General features: G+C 38.4%; 1 protein-coding gene across 5 annotated transcripts in view; it reads right to left on the bottom strand.

The window, feature by feature from the left end:
• ATP11C (ATPase phospholipid transporting 11C) overlaps positions 1 to 20,676 on the bottom strand; it is a 157,568-nt gene that overhangs the window by 27,668 nt on the left and 109,224 nt on the right. For all 5 annotated transcript variants that reach the window (XM_054695530.1, XM_054695531.1, XM_037511867.2 and 2 more), the window contains 8 exons: positions 18,836 to 18,909; positions 17,175 to 17,278; positions 16,559 to 16,740; positions 15,165 to 15,428; positions 11,506 to 11,680; positions 6,972 to 7,074; positions 5,984 to 6,129; positions 3,042 to 3,101 (listed from right to left, as the gene is read on the bottom strand). In XM_054695530.1, the coding sequence (XP_054551505.1) occupies positions 3,042 to 3,101; positions 5,984 to 6,129; positions 6,972 to 7,074; positions 11,506 to 11,680; positions 15,165 to 15,428; positions 16,559 to 16,740; positions 17,175 to 17,278; positions 18,836 to 18,909 (1,108 nt within the window). The remainder of the gene's footprint in view (positions 1 to 3,041; positions 3,102 to 5,983; positions 6,130 to 6,971; positions 7,075 to 11,505; positions 11,681 to 15,164; positions 15,429 to 16,558; positions 16,741 to 17,174; positions 17,279 to 18,835; positions 18,910 to 20,676) is intronic.

The raw sequence follows: 20,676 nt of genomic DNA, 5'->3' as shown, positions 1-20,676 counted from the left end.
CTATACAGTGTTAGATGTCATTATACAACCATTACCTGTGACCTGAATAAATAATATCCCATATTCACATGTATTTATCACATACATTATTTCTTGGTTAATATCAGGCATTTCAAACAATGCCTAACAAAGGTACAATTACTATTATAATGGGTTGACTCAAAAAGGTTGGGAACAACTTGAATAAAGCAGTAGGTCATTCATAGGGTAATTCAAAAAACATTTACTTTGTGCTTATTAAGTGACAAATATTGGGGTCAAAGAAGATTCATCCATCTGTCAAGGAACTCAAATTCTAGAAGAGGGAGTGGTGATTACATAAGTAGGCATGGGGGAGCACAGAGGAAGGGACCACAGTCCCGGGCTGTGGTAGAGACAAAGCAAGAAATAATGTGATGTTCCCAGTGAAAATACATCTCTAGGGCCTCCCTGGTGGTGCAGGGGCTGAAGACAGTGCTGTTGGGCACAAGTTCGATCCCCAGCCGGCCGGGGAGCTGGCCCACATGGCACAGCAGTCCTCTACTGCCTTGCCTGCTGCTCCCCGCAGCAGTGTGTTTCAGTGGATCTGCCTGTTCTGCTCCCCACTCTGGTGAATCCTCTCACCCCCTACCCTGCATCTCTGGCCCACACCCTAGTTCTTGTGTGCATAAATAAATAAATCTTAAATTTTTTTTTAAATACATCTCCACATAGAACATGGAGGTGCTTTCCACAAATATTTAGACTCAGCAAAAATACTCTACTGAATTAAAAAGTATCCCCCAAAATATATTATATTCCTTTTAATTCTCAAGGGAAAGGACAAGTCTGTTGGCACACAACACTACATTTTCAATGGAAACTATCCATTTTCACAAATGAGTAAATTAAAAAATAACTCAGTTGACTAGTGTGCAATTTAGTCTTGAATTTCATTTAACAAAAGCAGCATCAATCTACTTTTATTCCACTATGGTACTTTGAGGTTACATGAGAGATAATTGTAATTCTTAGATGCATAATTACAGGAGAAAGAATGCCCTCCAAACAAACAACAGGTTTAGCAGATAATACAGTTTCTTGTTAAACCTGTTACAAATATTTTCATAAAAAAAGGGTCAGTAGTATGCTAGTTTTGCTACAGAGTAGTTTTTGGTTTCTTATTTACATTCTCCATAGCTTGCTCTTCAAGTTCCAGAGTTGCAGAAAATACCTGATGTGGATCTGAGCTGAAAAGGGCTGACTTCCCTTTTAGTGCTATATTCAGTATTAGCACAAAGCAAGAGTAAAAAATAAACATATTGCACATCACATCACCACCTCAGAAAGACCTTCCTCTTACCTACTACTTTTCTCTAAGGTGCCTTTACAGCAACTTACCTCATCCTCAGATCTCTGCCCAAATGTTACCTCATCAGAGAGAATTTCCTAGGCCATCTTCTCTAAAACAGTAGCCCTCTTCTTCAGGCACAATCTATCCATTTATTATGCTTTATTGTTTTTCTCTAGAACGAGTCAATATCTGATATAATATATTGTGTAATTATTGTCTGTCTCTCCTCTTTATCACTGTACTGCAAGTTCCAAGGGGGTTAGAGTTTGTTTGGACCACTGATATCCCAGCACTTTATCTGGCACATAGTAGGCAATTAAGAAATAATTGTTAAATAAGTGAACCTACCAGTTGAGCAACTGAGAAAAGCAAACATCAACTCCTATGGACACCTGAGTAGTTAAGGTTACCTAAGCATACTCCAGACAGCCTGGAGTCTAAAGCTCAGTTGGCTTCATAAGGAGTAAGCCCTTTCTTTCTTTCTTCAGACAATTTGGTAAACATGTTTTAAAAGGATAGCAGTGCAACAAGCTCCTTTCAAAAGGAAAACAATGTTTTAGCCAACTCCCCTTTAGCAATCTGCTACAATGATTCAAGAAAACATAAAATGTCTTTTTAATGCTTGCATTTATTAAAGGAAGTGAGGAATTAGAAACACTTTGATTAATAGTAATCTGAATGTTTGAGAAAAGCAGATTCATCAGAATTTGTAAAACTCTGTAACTAATCTTGTTAGTGCTGAATACAGGAAGGCTGATGGCAATTCCTACAGTTGGTAGATGATTAATTCATATAGCAATCTGTTTAACTGGCTCCATGGGGCTGATGACATAGCACTGATGTAAGAGATGGCATAACAAATGGCAAAGAGGCAAGTTAAAGAGAAAGAGAGCAGTCAATTCCCATTGAGAATACATTGTCCTAAACAAATTCTGCCAAGAAATTTGAAAACAAACAAAAAGAAACCTTTCTACCATGAGGAATGAGCGTGCCTTGAAATTTGGAAACTCAGTCTCGAATACCTGTGGTGATGTTACCAGTAGCCCAGCTTGGCAAATTCACTGATAGGCTCATAGATTAGCAAATTGCAGAGTCATTGAACATTATATCTCCTACACTTAGCTATACTCCCGCTAGAAGCAATGCCAAAATCCATTTCAGTTGTTAAAACAAACCTACAGATGTGCTGCCCATCCCACCATTTATGTATCGAGTTAACATGTTAACACCTTTTAATGTAATCAATATTCACAAAATAACACAAGGCAAAGAACTGAGAGTTGTACATGCAGTCAAAGGCTTTATCTAGCAATTGCAGTTACTTGGCCAACATTTTCCTATAAAATCAATCTGAGAAATGGAAAAGGTATTAAATTTATCTGATGAAATATTAAACTATATTATTTGAGCATTATTGGAAAATACTGTATACACTGATAAAAAACAGAAATCAAAATATTCGTTTTAAGGTTATCTCAAGTCCAACAGGATGTACCAAATATCTTTCAAAAAGAAAGTAACAATATTACTAAAGCAGAGACAGAAACATCTACTATTGTCAAAACCCAGGCCAAGAAAATCAACTGTTGGAAACCTCCACCCTTACCCAAACAAAAAATTCCTTCTACTTTGGACATACCTCTCTAGTCTCTATAAGTCAAGAAATAAACAAATCAATTATTAATAGTAAATGTAAACTACATTATAACAAATAACTAGGGAGACAAACCTGTTGAGAGAATCCACAGAAGAACTGGTACAAAAACTGTGGTAAAATGAAACAAAGATTCTGGGGGAAAAAAAATGGAGAAAAGAGTTAATGTTTTCATTTGAAAAATCGATGACTCTGGATTTCGCTTTGGGAAGCACCTCCAAGAGTGCATTTTTGAGCCAGGTCAGAAACTAGTCTCCCATCTGTCACACATTGTAATTTACCAGGCTGTGAAACTTGGTGCTGTTTTTGTACTTTACCAGGTTGTGAAACTTGGTGCAATGCATCCTCAAAGGATGAATGTCACATGTAGCTGAGGATATTTCAGTGCATTATCTTACAGGATCTGGGGTACAGGCCTAAAAAGAAGTGCTATACATGTTTTGAATAACCCCACTAGCATCAAAGTAAGGTCACAGCTCCCAAGGTCATCACCTGGAAGGGTGACAATCATTTGTATGTACTGGTTCTGGTACAATGCAGAACACTATCAGTAGCATTTTTAGGGTCACGTTTTATTAAAAAAAACAAAAACTCAGGGACTGGAGGAGGCAACACTCCATGGGGACTATGGGCACATTCTGTGGGAAGGACAGGTATGATGCTCCCCCTAGAATTAAAGTTCCATGAGAACAGGTATTTTTTTTTTTTTTGCCCCTTTTAGTCCATGATGAATCCTTAGGGCCTAAAGCTGTGTTTGGCATGCGGTAACCCATCCAAACATATTTGTTGATTGAATGAATACAGAAGTCAGAATTTGAACTAGGCATTAAAGATGAATACAATGTGATAGCAGGAACCAAGGCAAGGCAGTAAGTATGCATTTTAAACATATAAGGTAAGACTATGGGGTGCCAGAAAGTCAGATTAATCTCTGACCTTGGAGAGTTACTGGGGAACAAGCTGAAAAGTGCCATTACACAAGGAAGACTGAATGGAGAAACAGGAGCAGGAAGACGGTCACAGATGTACTCCAGGGGTGGGGCAATAACAACTTGAAGATGCAATGGCAAGCTAAGAAGAACAAAGGCTTGTTAATTCTGCCGAAGCGGGTCAACATATTAGAAATCACTGTGGGACAAAGGGCAGCAAAGAATAAGGAACACTGCTAAATCACTAAGATGATAATGGGCACAGTGATCCCAATGAAGACAGAGGGCATCATTTACATAAATCCCTAAATTGGGAACAGGTATATGTCAATTACTGACCCCTGGTAAACAGAAGCCATTTTAGTGTTTGTTTTATCCCCCTTAACAGAGCATTCCTTCCATCTGGTGGCAGTTGCTTGAATTGCAGGCCAAAATCGAAAGAGGCAAAACCAACTCCCCAGAATAGGATCAGATGGCAAGGCAGATCTGTATGGCAGATCTTCATGGGCTCTGCTAATGGGGGGAGGTTAAGAGAATAACCATACATCCTCATCCTTATGGGAGACTTAAGTTACCGAGTATAAGGACCAAAAAACAGGGGGCCTCCCTGTGGCCTAGGGGTTAAGTCTCAGAGCTATCAATGCAAGGAACTAGCCCACATGGCACAGCAAACCTCTTCTGTCTTGCCGACTGCCTCCCTTAGCAGCATATTTCAGTAAATCTGCCTGTTCTGTTCCCCACTCTGTCTCTGGTAAATCCTCTCATCCCCACCTGAACCTCTGACCCACACCCCAGTTCTTCTCAAAAATAAAGGACTGAAAAACCCTATGATGTACAAAGAATCCAGGACTTAGGAATAAATAAAGCTGTTGTGGAATCTAGCTCTGTCAACTCGCAGTTGGGGAGCTAATGTCAGGTTACATAATCTCTCTGAGTTCTACTTTTCACATATTTTAAGTGGAAAAAAATACTAATCACTTCATAAGAGATCTGTGAAAATTAAATAAGAAAACAAAGTGCTTTTCTGAATATCTTATACATATTGGATTAATTATCATCACCATCCTCATATACATTTTGTCTGGATACCAGTTGATAATTGGCTGGCAGGGCCTTAGCAAATCTATAAACCTGGTTTCATGCTTATACATTTTTTAGCAAATATGAAGTTAATATGAGCTGAGGTTGATGACAGAAAATGGACACACAAAAGCAACTGATGAGCTTTTCCTCCAGTGAAACACAGGGTATAAAATTCAAGTATCATAACTGCTTGAATCATATAAAATGGTCACACGATGTTATGAAATAATGAAGAAATAATAAATACTGGAGAGGATGTGGAGAATAAAGAACTCTGTGCACTATTGGTGGGACTATAAATTGGTGCAGTCACTCTGGAAAACTGTGGTGGTTCCTCAAAAAAGTAAAAATGGAAAAAACTATATGATCCAGTAATCTCACTTCTGGATATTTACCCAAAGAACATGAAAATATTAATTTGAAAAGACATAAGCATTGGACTTTCACTGGTGAGTTTAATACACTGATTTTTATATTTATTTATTTATTTATGCAGACAAGAACTGCGAGAGGACTCACTATAGACAGAGTAGGGAGAAGAACAGGCGGATCTACTGAAATACACTGCTGAGGGGAGCAGCGGGTGAGAGGTCTGCTGTACCATGTGGGTCAGTTCCCTGGCCTGGGCTCAAACTCAGTGGTTCGATGTGCTGTAGTGGTTGCCAATAGCTTCACTGTGCTGAGACTTAACCCCTTGCACCACCAGGGAGGCCCACAATATATACTGATTTTAATGATGCATAACTGAAACTTACAATGCAGTGCTATTCTAATTAAAAAAATGAAAATAAAACAAAACAATACCAATCTTATCTGCCCACTCTAAAATAGCCTTTTAAACTTAAAAAAATCTCAAATCTCATATTAAGAAATTTCTGATTTTTGATTCATTATACAAATATCAGTGCTAAAACAACAAAAATAAGGGGAAAAACCCTACAACTTAGCTGAGCCAACACTGAATTAAACAGTTATTTGTGAAATTACAAATGTTTTATCACATACCTTATAGAAGAAATACTGTACAAGGTGTGCTATTCTCACATAATAGAGATGTCCATGAGCCAATAGCAGTTTCTTCAAATGCTTAAACTTTGGAACAGAATAATCACTATTCCTAGCTGCTTGGCGACCTTCTTTGCCTTTAATACCTAAAAGAAGAAAATTTCTACAGGGTGAATATTTTAATGAATAAGCAATGCCAGATTTCTTATTTTCAGATTTTTAACTTGCTTCAATGTTTATTTCAATTGTATAGTTCAGCTTTGTTTTTTATTTTTAACCAAAAAATGCTTTTTTTGAATAGGTAATTTTTAATTACCTATTTAGAACATAATTAAATAGAATTATGACACACTAAGATAATTAAACAGAATCATTACTTTAATCATTATAAAACAAAATTATCTAGAGAAAAAAAATTCTCACCTTTCAAAAAAAAAAAAAGTTGGCAAGGTGTTAGGTTTGCTGCCTAACAGCAGTCTGACAGAGAAAAATGGTACAGATCATTGAAAAGCTGATGTTGCACATCAACATATAAATTCAACACTACAGCCCAAACTATAGACAATGTCATATGGAAAAGCAGCCAGCCAGTTATCATTTCTTAGTCCCAAACAGCTAAGAATCTGAGAAGATATACTGCAGCAACATAAGCAGGCAATTAGACCAGGGTAGGAAAAATCAATAAAGTTTCATGCATGCTGTCAAAGCGAGAGCTAAATGATCAATTGTGCTGCTAGTAGGTTTGGGATGTTCTCTTTGCTTGGCTAATAATAAAAATATTCTCTTTGTATTGCTATATTCCCACCAGAGATAGGATTCTGGGATGGACATGTTCCACGATTCGATGAGGTCCATCATTTGATTAACAATTACTCCCAAATTCGAATTCAAGATGAACCACCAAAATAACGTCTCTAGAATATGACAGCATTCCACCTAAAAGCAATACTGAGAGTTTACAGCTGCCATCTCATTAGATGTTTCTTACCTATTCCAACATGGGATTCCAAGATCATACTAACATCATTGGCACCATCACCTATCGACAGTGTTATTGGGCTGCCTTTTAAATTCTTCACCATTCTGACAATCTAAACATTAAATACAAAAGAGGTACAGAAAAGGTCAAAGCAGAATGTGAGATTATACTTTTTTGGGGTTCATGCCTCATTCATATTTTAAGTGGGGGCTTTGCAAACACAAAGGTAGCTTGTGCACATATGGCCAAGAGTCTTGAGTTTTCTGGAGCAGCATACAGTTATTCAACACTAGACCTTATTAGAGGTAGACACATTTCCTTCTACTGGTGCTGGTTCATGTCCTTTCAGACCAGGTGTTGAATGTGTGACAGTAAAGACAAGAAAGCTGATTTGAGGTAACATGCGTAGGGTTACCGGAACAAAAATGAAAAGTGAGAGAAAAATTATTTTAGTCACCTCTCCCATGATCCTCCCTCTCTGCTGACATTCCCACATCCCCTCAGGATGAACCGCCCCTCACCAACCCTTATTCCCAAGGACTTATTTAAAATGTCAGATGTTTCCACCCATCTAGCTGCCAATTCAACTTTACTCGGTCTCCTACTGCCCAATATGATTTACCTATCCTACAGGTAGCTCTATTTTAAAAGGGGGCATCTTAAAGGTAGTAAGATTTGCAGAAGAGACTCAAGGTATGTGCTTGTTACTGTTCCCTGGGTGTCTCTTCAAGATGTATCAATGGAACAGTCCATGCCAGCGCTGTGATTCTGCTAGGTACTGAGTAAAGAAGTCACCTTCTGGTGGGGTTATTGGCAGGAAGTATGCTGGGTAAACAGTTGCCCTCCCACCATATGTTTTAGATCATGACTGCTTCATGTATCAACTCTCAACCCCTTGGAATCTAGCAGCTTTTAAAAAAATTAAATAAGGCTATAGCCAAATAATGCCTTGTAAAAATTCTGTCCTTACAACTGCTCTTATCAGTTAACAAATAGTCTATTTTCAACATAACTGAAGTCATTAAAATAAATTTATGAAGTGAAGCCACATTGCAGTCTTTCCTTTGAACAAAATTCGGTCAGATTTTAGTTGTATTAAATAGCATATGAAACCCCACATGCAATTCCATTTAACAGAAAAATAACGTCATCATGAATGCCAGCTTTATCCCAATCCCTCTCCTCAACTTGGTTCTGTTTGAAAACTTTATAAAACCATCAGAAATAATCTAAGTGGAAGAGTCAATGATAAAACTAAAGAATCCACAGTAAATTTTTGTATGGACCACACTATTGTTCATCTAATTGCCCCATTACACCATGTGCAGTCATGATTCACACCTCAAGGAAGTAAAACTGCAGTCAGGGAGTCTGGGGGAGGCAATAAAATGAACAGGGGTAACAGCTTCTGCATGAAAATATAACTTAAAAAAACTAAAACTTGTCCTTGTGGAAAGATAAAAGGATATATGGTCATAGAATGGAAAAACCACGAAAAATTTAGATAGATAAACATGGAGCTTTATACTGAGCCCCAGGTCACCTGGATTAAGAACATCTCTTCAACTGCCAGAATAACATCCTGAAAAGAAATCAATTCACCAGGAACCATTGATTGGGCAATATAACTGCATGCAATACAATGTGCAAAGATAAAAAAGAAATATGTATGTATACATACACACACACACACACACACACACATATATGAGTTGGTGACACACCTTAAGGAGCAGATAACATGGTAGTAGAGATCACATGTGAATACAAGAGTATTAGGTAATTAGACTAAGAGGATAAAAATATGCAATATCTGTGCAAGGGAATATGTACCATTGTCATCTAACTTGTCCACCTAAGAAAGTCCATGGAGAGGATTTATATGCCAGAGCAATCAGGAATGATTTTATAGAAGAAAGAGTGATTTGATCTAAATCATGAAAGACTGGCAAGATCTGCATGGTTAGGGAAAAGGAGGTTGGAGGAGTATTCTAGAGAAAGGGAACGACAAATTCCAAGGCAAACAGCAGTTAAGTACACGCTCAGAAAATAGGTGTTGCTCGACCAAATAAAGGAATTTTCACGTAGAGAACATGGATAGGCCAGATCAACAGAAACTAATGGAAGTGGCAGTAGGGTGCAGGAGGAAACGAAAGAAAAAACAAGACTATAGACAAGGAGTGGAGTTAGGTGGTTAGTTGTAAGTAGATTTCAGTGAGTTGTTAAAGTCTAGGCCTGAAAAGGAATGAAAGGAAAGCAGTTAAGTAGAAAAAATAAGGTACTAGAAAACAGACAATTTGGTGACTGAGTCCACATGGAAGGGTAAATCATGGGGAAAGTCAACAGACTTCAATGGTTTGAATCTAGAAACCTGTAAGTATAATGAGTTCAGTAATAAACATAGAAAAAGAGAAGGAAGATGATGGCCGGGCTTCTCAGAAGGCTGAGTTGGGATGATAATGACACATACAAAGAAGTAAAGCAGAACCCAAATGATTTGAATTGGAGATGTGACTTGAACATCACCTGTATAGGGACATGATAACCAAGAAGGTTATTCTGGAAGAAGTGTGATTATAGTGAGAAATAAAACTGAGGACTGAACCTTGGTGTGGGAGGGTGGGCATTTCATATTCTAGTGGGATTAGCACAATGGGGTTTGGAATTCAGATACCAACTTGAGCAACGGACAATGAATGTGAGGGGTAGGGGCAAGGGAACGGAGATACTGCCTCTGACTAAGGTGACAGATTTTTATGGATCTGCTTCTCTATTTGGGGTTAACCAAGCATTTGAAGGTTGATAAAAAGTAGTGAACCTGCTTGTAGTGGGGACTGACAGCAAGGAGGCATTGCCCTAAATTAGGATGGGCAATGTAGTTCTGTGTGCATGCATGTGTATGGCAGCGTGTGGGTGTAAGAGTAGTCAAAGACACAACCATTTCCTTGGTCTCAAGCAAGCAGCTGAAAAATATGAGGAACAAGACAAACACATATGAAAGAATACAGAACACAGAGAAGTAAAAAAGTAATGTGTAACTGAGACTCTATAAGATTCACTGTACCTAATGAGAACAAGGAGTCAAGGTGAAGCTGATGGCTGTAGGCTGAAGGAGCAGGAAGACAGGATATGGGAAGTGGCCCTTGAGCTGGGTTTTATTATGAATAAAACTTTTGTTAGGTGAGGGGGAATTCAGAGAATTCCAGATGGGAAACTATATGAGGAACGTTTGGGAAGTTGACCTGAGTATGGCATGTGGAAGGGACAAAAAGAGGGAACAACCAACTGGAGTGGAAAGCTGCATATGGGAGTGATGGTGGGCACAAAATATCCAGAAGATACAATACGGGCCAACGGGGTGAGCCCCAAGCAGCATGCTGAGTCATCTGCGCTTCATCTTAAGGATGTAGAAACTACGAGAAGAGTCTAAACAAGAATATACGATGGGAAAACTAGTGTTCTAATGAGATTAATTTGGGAGTATGGGGAAAGAGAGTGAAGGAAAAAGCGTGAAAGCAAGGAGCCTAGTAAGGAGACTAAATCAACGTCTGTGTATAAAGCCACAGGGCTTGGATTAAGCTGGAGGTAAAAGGTTTAAAAGTATGGCATAAAATGGGAGCTATGACAAAAGGTAGAATCAACAGGACATGGTGACTATGGTGACTATATGTGGAATGAGAGCGAAAAAAGGGGTCAAAGGTAGTTTGCAGACTTAGGGAACAAAAGAAAAACAGTATTGGTAACAGAAATAATAAAGAGACGGGATAAAACAAACTGACCTGAGGGAGAAAACTGTAAGATCTGTCTTGGACACTGGAATTTATTGTGACAGTGGGGAATTCATATGGCGCTATCAAGCACGCAGCTAAAAATATGACACTTAACATCAAGGAAAAGTCAGGACCAGATCTGTATCATCTGGAGTCACAGAAAAGGATGCAGTTATCCAAAGATAGTCTATAAGTGAAAATCAGAGGGAAGACTTAGCTCCAGAGCAAGCTGATAGTTAGGGAAGAGATAGAGAATGAAACAAAACAAAAAGGTACTTAGGTTTCCAAGGACCATGCACCATCACAGAAACCAAGGAAGGAGAATTTTAAAGAGGATATAATTGATAGTGTCAATTGTAGTAGAGAAATGAGGAGAATGGAAGATAGCCTGAGGGATTCAGCAGGGAGGTCACTGCTCTCCCCGAGGCAATACAACCAGGGGTAACGAGAAGAAAAATGTGTGGGACTCCTGTAATAGGAGAGCCAGGAGCAGTGGGGTGGAGGCAGCAGGCAACAAGCACTCATTACAGAAGTTTAGAAGGCGAGTGACTGGACAGCAAGCTTGAGGGAAGAACAAGGCTTAATTTATGATCATGGCATCTCCCTTGGTAAAGATTTAATTCAAATTGTGTTTTACCATAAAGAAGCAGCAGCCAGGGAATATGTAACAAGGGAATAATGGCTCTCTGAAGAATACACAAATGAAAACTAAAACGACTATTTGCACGTGTATAGAAGTACCTGGAATGGAATATTAACTAATGTCAAGTTACCTGGGCTTTCTGCAATGGTGCCATCCGACAGCAGAGTACTGCAGTACACTTCATACAAATTTGTAGAAAAATGTTTTTGTAATTGTTAGAACTGGAGTCTTGACTAGAATTTAATATGAGTGACAATGTGGAGCCATCAATGATTAATCCATATTCTTGGTGTTCTGTCCATGCTCTGAAAAAGAAAAACAACGCTGTATTTAAATCTATTATACATTTCTGTTTAGGAACCTGATTTTTTTTAACCATAGAGAGGACAGTTCCAGGTAAGAGTCATCATCCAACTGGTTCTTAAACCTATAAATACGAAAGAAGTAACTTTCTCAGTGACACAAAAGAGACACACATCTTTGCAACTCCAGCTGCCTGTACAGATGGCAGTAAGTTCTAACCATCACAACCGGTTTCTGTATAAGAAACTCAGCATGAATTTTGGAAGTAACAGGTCAAACTCTCATACGAAGACAAATCATCTGTCTGCAAACTTCTTAACAACACAGGGAAAAGACAAAATGGTTTTAGGGCACACAAATCAGAGAAGGCCTTTCCCTAATCTCTCTGCCCAAGTGACAAAACCCATCAATATACCTGACTTCTCAAATAAGATGCAGTACCCAAAAAACATGGTGTTCATTAAAGGAAACCTTGTAATACTGATATATGTTCATTATATAAGTGTCATTTTTATAAGAGGTTAGTGCTTCTCAAGCCTAGACTTACCATTAGAATCATCTGAGCAACTTATAAGAAGTGCCTGTGCCTAAAGCCTGACAGAGTATTTTTGGGGCAGGCTTGGTTATAGATATAGACAGGGAAGGGATAGAGTTAAAGGCTGGGAGGTGGTTTTTAGGCATAGTCAAGACTAAGAGGTATTAGGTGCTTGAGAAGACAAGTGTAACAGGAGCTAAGTATTTAAGGAGAACATACAGAGAAAAACTTATACCTGAGAAAATTCTACCCATTAACATTTCTTTTTCTTTGCAATTAAGGGAAAAAACAGTGATTATTTGATTTTTGGAACCTTGGGTGCCATTTGAGAACCACCAGTAGTGGAAGTACTAGACACAGCTGGATCTCATAATTCATTTGTCTAATTTTATGCTTCTCAAAATTCAATGCTTAAAGAAATCTTGTTAACATTCCTGGGGATCTTACTAAAGAACAGATTCCGGTTCAGTAGGTTTGGGGTTGGACCTGAAGTTTTGCATTTCTAATAAGTTTCTAGTGATAACAGACCAGCTGTCTATGGAGCAAATTTCAAATACCAAGAATCCAATGCACCTCAGTCCTTTATTATTCTATATTTCTTTAGTGTATACTGCTAACACCATTATAGTATTTTGTACTTACCCATATTTTGTATCATAATTTTCAGCATGGTTTAGTCAGTAATTAGAGATCTATCAATCATGTGTGTACCTTTTTTGCTCCCCTACTCAGAGTTGATTTAATGTGTAGAAAAGAGTGGCTCAATAATCAACCAGGTAGTATTTGTAAAAATCAACTACAAGTAGACCGGATAGAAGAATGGAAAGAATTATTAACTAATCTTTCCTTGGAGACTAGAACATCTCCTTGGAGTGATAGCATATATGAGAGAATATACCAAACCAAATAAGATGGCTAATGCCAAGTGATTGGGACAATACATGCACATAGGAAAACTTTACCAGAGGATTATTTGTGAGATGGTATCTGAAATGGAACTTGAAAGACAGGTCAGAGAGAGGTGAGGGAAAGAATGTATGTTGTGGTGCACCAGGGAAAGCAAGATCAAAATGTTACATGGTGCAACCTGATTCTGCTGGGAATGAAGAACCACAGAAAGTTTCTGAGCAGGGCTCGGATATGGGCAGTACTTTATACTTCAGGAGCAGTCGGTTTGGCAGAGGGTCTTAAGGTATTTGAGGCGTGGGTTGCTACAAATCTGATGTGGGGCACGGAAATGTGGACAAAAGCTCGGAGGCTAGTTTGAAGTGGAAGGGACAAAGGAGCAGAAGTTGGCAAAGGTGATTCTGGGCCTGAGGTCTGTATAACTCAGGGAAAGACCATACTCAGCTCCAAACAGATAAGCTAAGAAGAGGATGATCTGAGTTTTCTATAATCTGTGGCTTTTACCTAAATGCTCAAGAGCTGCTAAATGCTGCTATGGAATGAACCGTGTTCCCTCAAAAGTTGTATAGTGAAGTCCCGGCTCTCAATGTGATGTATTTGGAGTAGGAGCCTGTAGCAGAGAATTAAGTTTAGATGAGGACAGGAGGGTGGAGCCCCTTATTGATGGGATTATTGTCCTTATTAAGGACAGAAAAGATACCAGAGCTTACTCTGAGAACTCAGTGAGAAGGCAGCCATCTACAAGCCAGGGAGAGGTCCTTCAACAGAACGCATGCTGGCATTTGAATCCTAGACTTCTGGCCTCAGAAAAGTGAGAAAAACATTTCTATGGTTTAAGTCACCAGTCTGTGGCATTTTGTTATGGTGGCCTGAGCAGATTAAGACAAATGAGCAAGTGAAAGGCATGTAATTTGGGAGTGCCTTTATAAGTACCATTTGGTGAAAAGAAAGGAAACATTTATCATAAGCAATTAATAAAAATCTGTTTACTTTAACTGAAGCCCAAGTACCAGAAGAACAACAGCTGTTTTGGAGTTGGCCAGAGCCTTATGAATGTGGGCTATTCATTTTTAAACTTGTTTAAACACTAGAGATGAGGAGAGAGATTTAGCAAAGTTGTTAAAAGCATGGGTTCTGGAATTGGATAGAGTTGCACCACCCATTAGTTGTGTGATCTCAAACAAGTCATTTCATCTCTCTGAGTCTTAATTTTCCTATCTGTAAAGTGAAGACAATAGGATTGTCTTACTGGGTTGTCATTGAAGATTAAATGAGAATAGTTATATAGAGTACTTAACAATGTCGTTGGATGATAAATGCAAAAAAAAAAAAAATGAAAAAGAGTATTATCTAGGGTCTTTGAATTTAGTGTGGGCATATTTGGTGGCATTCCAGAAAAGGAAATTGATTTGTTTTGGCCAAGAAAAATTCCAGTAATTGGCTTAGATATGGCGATGATTTGGCCAATGGTATATAGACAAACATCTTTAGGTAGTGAACTATTGTGGATCATTGCCTTTCCTTGAGATTCTTAGGCTCCACAAGTTCTTCCTAAGCAGCTAGATTTTGAAAGCAAAAGTTGACGTAGCCATGGTAACAAGTACTTGGTTCCCTTTGGGATTCAAGGGCATGAAAATCCCCATAGAAAATGGATCCAGGACCTCAAAATGCAAGGAAACTGTTATAGGAACTGGTTTTTCTTTTTCTTTTTAAACACTTAAGAGACTATGAAAAGAAATATTTTTTTAACATTTGACCAGGCCAGAATATCAATGCTAAATACCCACATCCTGAACATTTTGAAACTGAACTACTTTTCTAAAATCTTGAGAAGTGCAGGGTTTCTTTTAAATTGAATGAGAGGTAGAAAGTGCCAAATAATCTCAAATGGGCCATTAACCAAGTCCTCGGGGAAGATTTTAACTTACAAGGATAAAACACCTGCAAAGAGTGATAAATTCTGGAAAATGGAGCTTTCTGAGTAAGCAGTTGTGATTTACATCTACACCAATGTCTAAATATAAGAAACTGATGCACTTTCTTACTTTTTAAGGTTTCTAGTACTTTTAGGAAATTCATGCAGCAACTTCTTACGATATTCTATCAATAATTCATGTAATCGATCTTCTTTCCTTTCACTTTCTTCAATGGTTTTTGTGGTCAGTTCCAAGAGTTCGGTGCTGGTTTGGAAAAGGCGGCAGGCATAGCAGGTGGATTTGGCTGTCTCCATCTTGTCACCAGTAAGCACCCAGACTTTCAGACCTGCAGCATGCAGAGCTTCGATGGTCTCAGCTGCTTGATCTTGTAGCCTGGGAACACAAAGGAAACTGCTATTCTTGAAAATTCCTGACAGAGATTCTGCAAGAAGGACTGTTAGAGTGTTTTTATAATTCACAATTCTGGAGTCCTGACAGGTTATCACAGTTGGTTTTCTTATATAGCCTCCAGTCTTTCTGAGAGTGTTACCTCTGGCACAATTTTACTTATTAAATTTTAAACAACGAGGTTTGGAAAAGTTCATGACATTTCTTGAAATAATTGGCACTCAGTGGCAGGACTGAAAATCATTACTCTTAGTTAAAATGTTCAGAGGCTCACCAAACATTCTTTTATTCACCAATTCACCATCACTTTAGCATATTTCATTACATTTTCTATCTCACCATATAGCTACTTAACATGGTTGAAACTGAAATGGTCAAATATTGAGGGAAGTTAGCAAATCCCCATCACATAGGTGCTTTAAGAACAAGAAAGCTAAATATCCTGAAAGAGAATTTAAGCACACTCTGAAAGGAAAGGTTATCTTTGAGTTCCTTTTGGTCAGAGAATAACATGAAATTAAGACTAAATTAATTCCATTAGAATTTCAAAATACCTTCCAATGTGGCTGAATGTGTAACTTTTTGTTTGGTGAAGACATAATTTGCATCTATAATTTCTAAAAAATTTCTAAAATATTAAGTCTAAAACTTGCTGTTTCAGGCAGATTGTGCCCATCCAGTTAAAATAATTATTTCAAAGTATGTAAAAACATGTTCTATTCTGTTATACCAGGTTAGACTAAGCTCTCATGTTGTTTGCTCTATCTTGAATTTTCTTTCTGTTCTTCTGTCAAAATGTTATCTATTCTTCCAGATACCAACTCAAATGATGCCTCGATAGCATAAAGCTCCCTATACATACACTATTTCATAAATTGTGCATAAATAAATGGATGACTTAGTAAATATTCAAAAGGCATTAGAGATGACAGATTCATTCTTCAAAGTCACAAATATTTACTTAAAAATCATTCCCACAAACAGTTCACAATCTGGGGTTACAGACAGTAAAGCTAGATCGAAGATTTTATATCTTGAGAATAAATTACAAATCTAGACAGATACCACTCTAATGATTGGTCATTAAAATAACAAGAGTGTCATTTTCTAGTTACTTGTCTTCCACTGCAGTGGCGCCAATTAAATTCATGTTTGTCTCAATATCATCAAAAACCTTTTCCATTTTTTCTTCTCTGTCTTGTAAGGCCATTTTTGCCTCTATGAGCTGTCTGTTAATTCTTTCATAATCATCTGGAGCAATTTCTTTGAAGGCTACACAAAGTGTCCGGTATCCATCCTAGAAGCAAAGCAAGGGATACCTAATTATCCACATCACAATTTGAAGAAAACCATAGTTTCTTAAATGTTCTTGCTTTACTCCTAAGTACAAAAGAGAATTCCTGACACAGCTATACTTAAAAAAAAAACAAAAAACAAAAAAACCAGCACCTCAAGATAACATTCAATTAAGTTCTGAGTAATAAAATAATAGTTCTTGGAGTAAAAAAAAAAAAAGCAGAACATAAAACAAAGAGTTTTGAAGAAAAGTCTTTAAAGCTGTAAATTATGAATAAAAACTTGCTTCAGTTTTATATTAAAGCAAAGAAAATATTACCAAACACAAAATTAGACTATAAAAATAAGCTAAAATTCATCGAAACAACAATCTCATAAAATGGTCATCCCCAGCATTCCTCTTTCTGCTTATTGGGGGGAGGGGTGTAGACTCACCATTGCATTGCGTTCCACATGGGCTTTAGTTAACTCAATTTCATGATTTTGCACCCTGGGGAAAACTGCTGAGTCTGCTCCTTTACAAAAGAGAAGTATGTCTCCTAAAATAAAAAGCAAAAGTCCTCGTCTTAGAATTTTCAGACCAGTAGTGGGATTCTAACAATGGACTAACTATTAAGGTGACCTCTCCCTCTCCTAGCTGATATGTATCTGAACCTGCCGTGCCAGGAGACATCCTGACCTGTACTCTGTGAGGACATTCATCACCTCCTAAAAGTACTATGGACACAACTAATAACCCAGAGTTGACAACATGCACCTCTGTTCAAATATACTTCCATGGAAGACTGTGCCTGTGTTCCAGAGCTGCATCTGAATTTTCTTTGCAAATGTTACCAACTATGGCCTAAAGTGCTCACGTGGCATCCACAGATGTTAAAGACCAAGCTCTAGCTCAAACAAGATAAAATCACTTTGCATAAACTACACAAGTCAGTCTCTACTGAAAACATGAGGATAGCTTTTGTAAAATACTAGCAGCTTTCTATCAGTCAACATGAACAGTAAGAAAGACATTTCATTCTTATAAGGCAAAAAAGTGAGCTCAACAAGTTTAAAAAAAGTATAGTTCTGAGGACAGGGTCCTAGGTAGACCTCCTCCCTGAGACATCACACCATTTGCAGAATGCAGATACACTTGTACCTACATAAGAACAGCAAGTATTTCAAATGCTAAGTGTTTTTGTCATTTTCTCTCACACATCAAAAGTATGCTTAAAAGCCATAAAACAACTTTCAATCATATGATGAAATCAACTTCATAACTCCGTTATCATACCACAGAGTAAGAATTAAGTGGGACCTGTTCTTTCAAGGGTCTCTGCTAACCATCCCATTCTCACATTAAGGAAACTGAAAAATATTTAATACTAAAAATATGGGAAATCAAAGATATCCTGTAAAACCACCTGGACACCCCCTCACCCTGCCACTGAGTCCACAAATGAAGCAGGAGTGTTTCTCATGGGTTTTGCTGAATCTGGGCAAAAGGCATGCCCTCCACCATGGCTGTTCCCAAGGTCATGTGAGATCCATGTGACCCTGAAAACAAAACACCCCCAAAAAGGGCGTGCTTTCTTGGATTGTCAAACAAAGAGTTCGGAAAGCCAGAGTAAAACTGCAATGCTATTTCCCAGCAGTCTGACCTTAGTCATCTTCTTCTCCCCTGGGCCCCAGAAGTGCGAAGCAGCAGAGGCATCAGGAAGGTCAGAGAGAGATTACTCACTTTCTACACTCAAGGATTCTACTGCTAGTAATCTTAAACCACTCAAATGTAATGGGCTGCTGCATGTAGACATTGTTGATAACTGGGGGACTGGTCAGTATCCGGAACTATAAAAATGTCCCCCTTCAATTCCTATTTGGAAATCCAGGAGTGAGGAGTAGATTCCGGTTTCCAAGAACATGTGTCTACTGGCCTACCAGGGGTGCTGTCACTCACCATTTGCAAACTGAACATATGCACTTTATACAGGAAGGCACAGACAAAAAGCTACTGCTGTGCATGACTTTAGGTAATCATCCACTACTTCATGAAATGTTTTTCTTTCTTGAAATAGTTGGCCAACATACAAATCTACGAACAGAAAAGTGCGTACCTTCTTGATTCTTCACAATTACACTCATACGGCGACGGACAGAATCGAAGTTTAATGTGTGAAGAAGTTCGTATCTTTATGAGAAGAAAAATGAGAAAAGTAAAATACCTAAGTTACCCTGGGAAAATAAAACTCAACAGAAACATCTTAATATATTGAAACATCTTAAATGAACAGAACACTCCTCTTTGGTTAAGGGTCTTGCTGGTTGTTGGAATTTCTCTGCACAATAAAACAAGCTGTCAGAGGACAAAAGTGTTGGTTAAAGGGTATCTATATCCTCTCATTATGTTACTCAAGATGATTGAAAGAGTGACTGCATAAGAAATGGGGAACGAAGAACTGTCCAACCAAGCAGTATCTCGGGAGTGTCCAGGAAAGTCCCACTGTCAGTTTAATCATCTACTGAGTGCCTACTATGTTTCAGGCAGAATACCAGATGCTGATCAACAGACACAAACCTGCCCAAGTCCATTCCTTCAGGGAGTTCACTGTAAGGCAGGCAGAGGATAATGCAACTACAACCCTCAAGTCTGCCAAGTGCTGTAGTAAAGAAACTTACAGGGGAGACAGATGTCAGGGCACGAAAGAAAGACGCCTGGAAGCAGGCTTCCTGGAAGAGGTCAAGCCTGAACTAAGTGCTACAAGAGTGATATGATAAAGAAAGGGGACCAAAGCATTCCAAACCGAGGGAAAAGCACATGCAAAGGCACAGTACCATGAGAGCACATGGCCTATGGGAGGTCTTCTAGTAGTTTACTAAGGCTTGACATCTAGTCAGCAGGAGAACAGCAAGAGAGACAGCAGGGGCTAAGAACTGAGAACAGTGTGGGCCACTTCAGACACGTGGTTTTTATCTTAAGAGCAATAGGAATCCACTGAAGGGTTTAAATAGTAGAAATACACAACAGATTTATGTGTGGATGGTTGAGCTATTAATCAGATGAAAGCATAACAGAAGTTATTAGAAAAACTGTGAGGGAATATGTCCTTGAAAAACAACTTGGGCACATGTATTTGACATAAAACATATTGACTACATAGTTTTTGATGGGAATGAGCAGGCCATTGGTTTTGGTGTACATGTACGTGTTTATGTACACATGAAACATCTACATGTAGCATCTCATTTGGTGTTGCCCATATGGGGACTGTTGTGAACTGGCCTGACTTGGCTCCTGGGAGTCAGGCCAAAGAGCCCTGCTCTGGCTTCTGAGCATTGCTCCTCAAGAGAGCACATCCCCCAAGTGTCACCTTTACAAGTGTTACAGATTTCTGAAATGGGTCTCATGAGGAACTAGGGGCCAGAATGGAAGTTAGATAATTACATTTCGAGTTCAGATGGAGGAATTCAAATTAACCAGAAGTCTAATTAAAATCTGCTAGTAAATCAAGGTGGCTTTATTCATTGGGGTCTCTGTAGCAAAAGAAAGGAAACGTTGGAGACACTGCTGCACCAGAGCACTTGTCCTGAGGCTTACACCTGAGTATCCATAATAAGACAAAGTTTCTGACACCAAAGCTGCTTGGAATGGTGATCCCTGAGTGACCATTTGGGATTTGGACAATCAGTTTCATGCATGTTCACTGACTGTTCTTGTAGTAAGTGTTGGAGACCTAAAATGGCATCTGAATTTTAGAAAGTTGATAGATACTATCACTCAGGCTACTGGACTCACATATGAACCAAATCAAAATTATTTCCACATTAAATCCTAGTTTCTCAACCCAAATGCCCAAAAATAGATGAATGGATCAAGAAGATGTGGTATAGATACACAATAGAATATTATTCAGCAGTCAAAAAAGATAAACTCATGCCATTTGCAGCAACATGGATG

The sequence above is a fragment of the Talpa occidentalis genome, unplaced genomic scaffold (assembly GCF_014898055.3).
Source record: "Talpa occidentalis isolate TD23 unplaced genomic scaffold, MPIMG_talOcc4v2.1 talOcc4.15, whole genome shotgun sequence".
NCBI classification, from domain to species: domain Eukaryota; kingdom Metazoa; phylum Chordata; class Mammalia; order Eulipotyphla; family Talpidae; genus Talpa; species Talpa occidentalis.
This window is presented reverse-complemented; position numbering and strand designations above follow the sequence as displayed.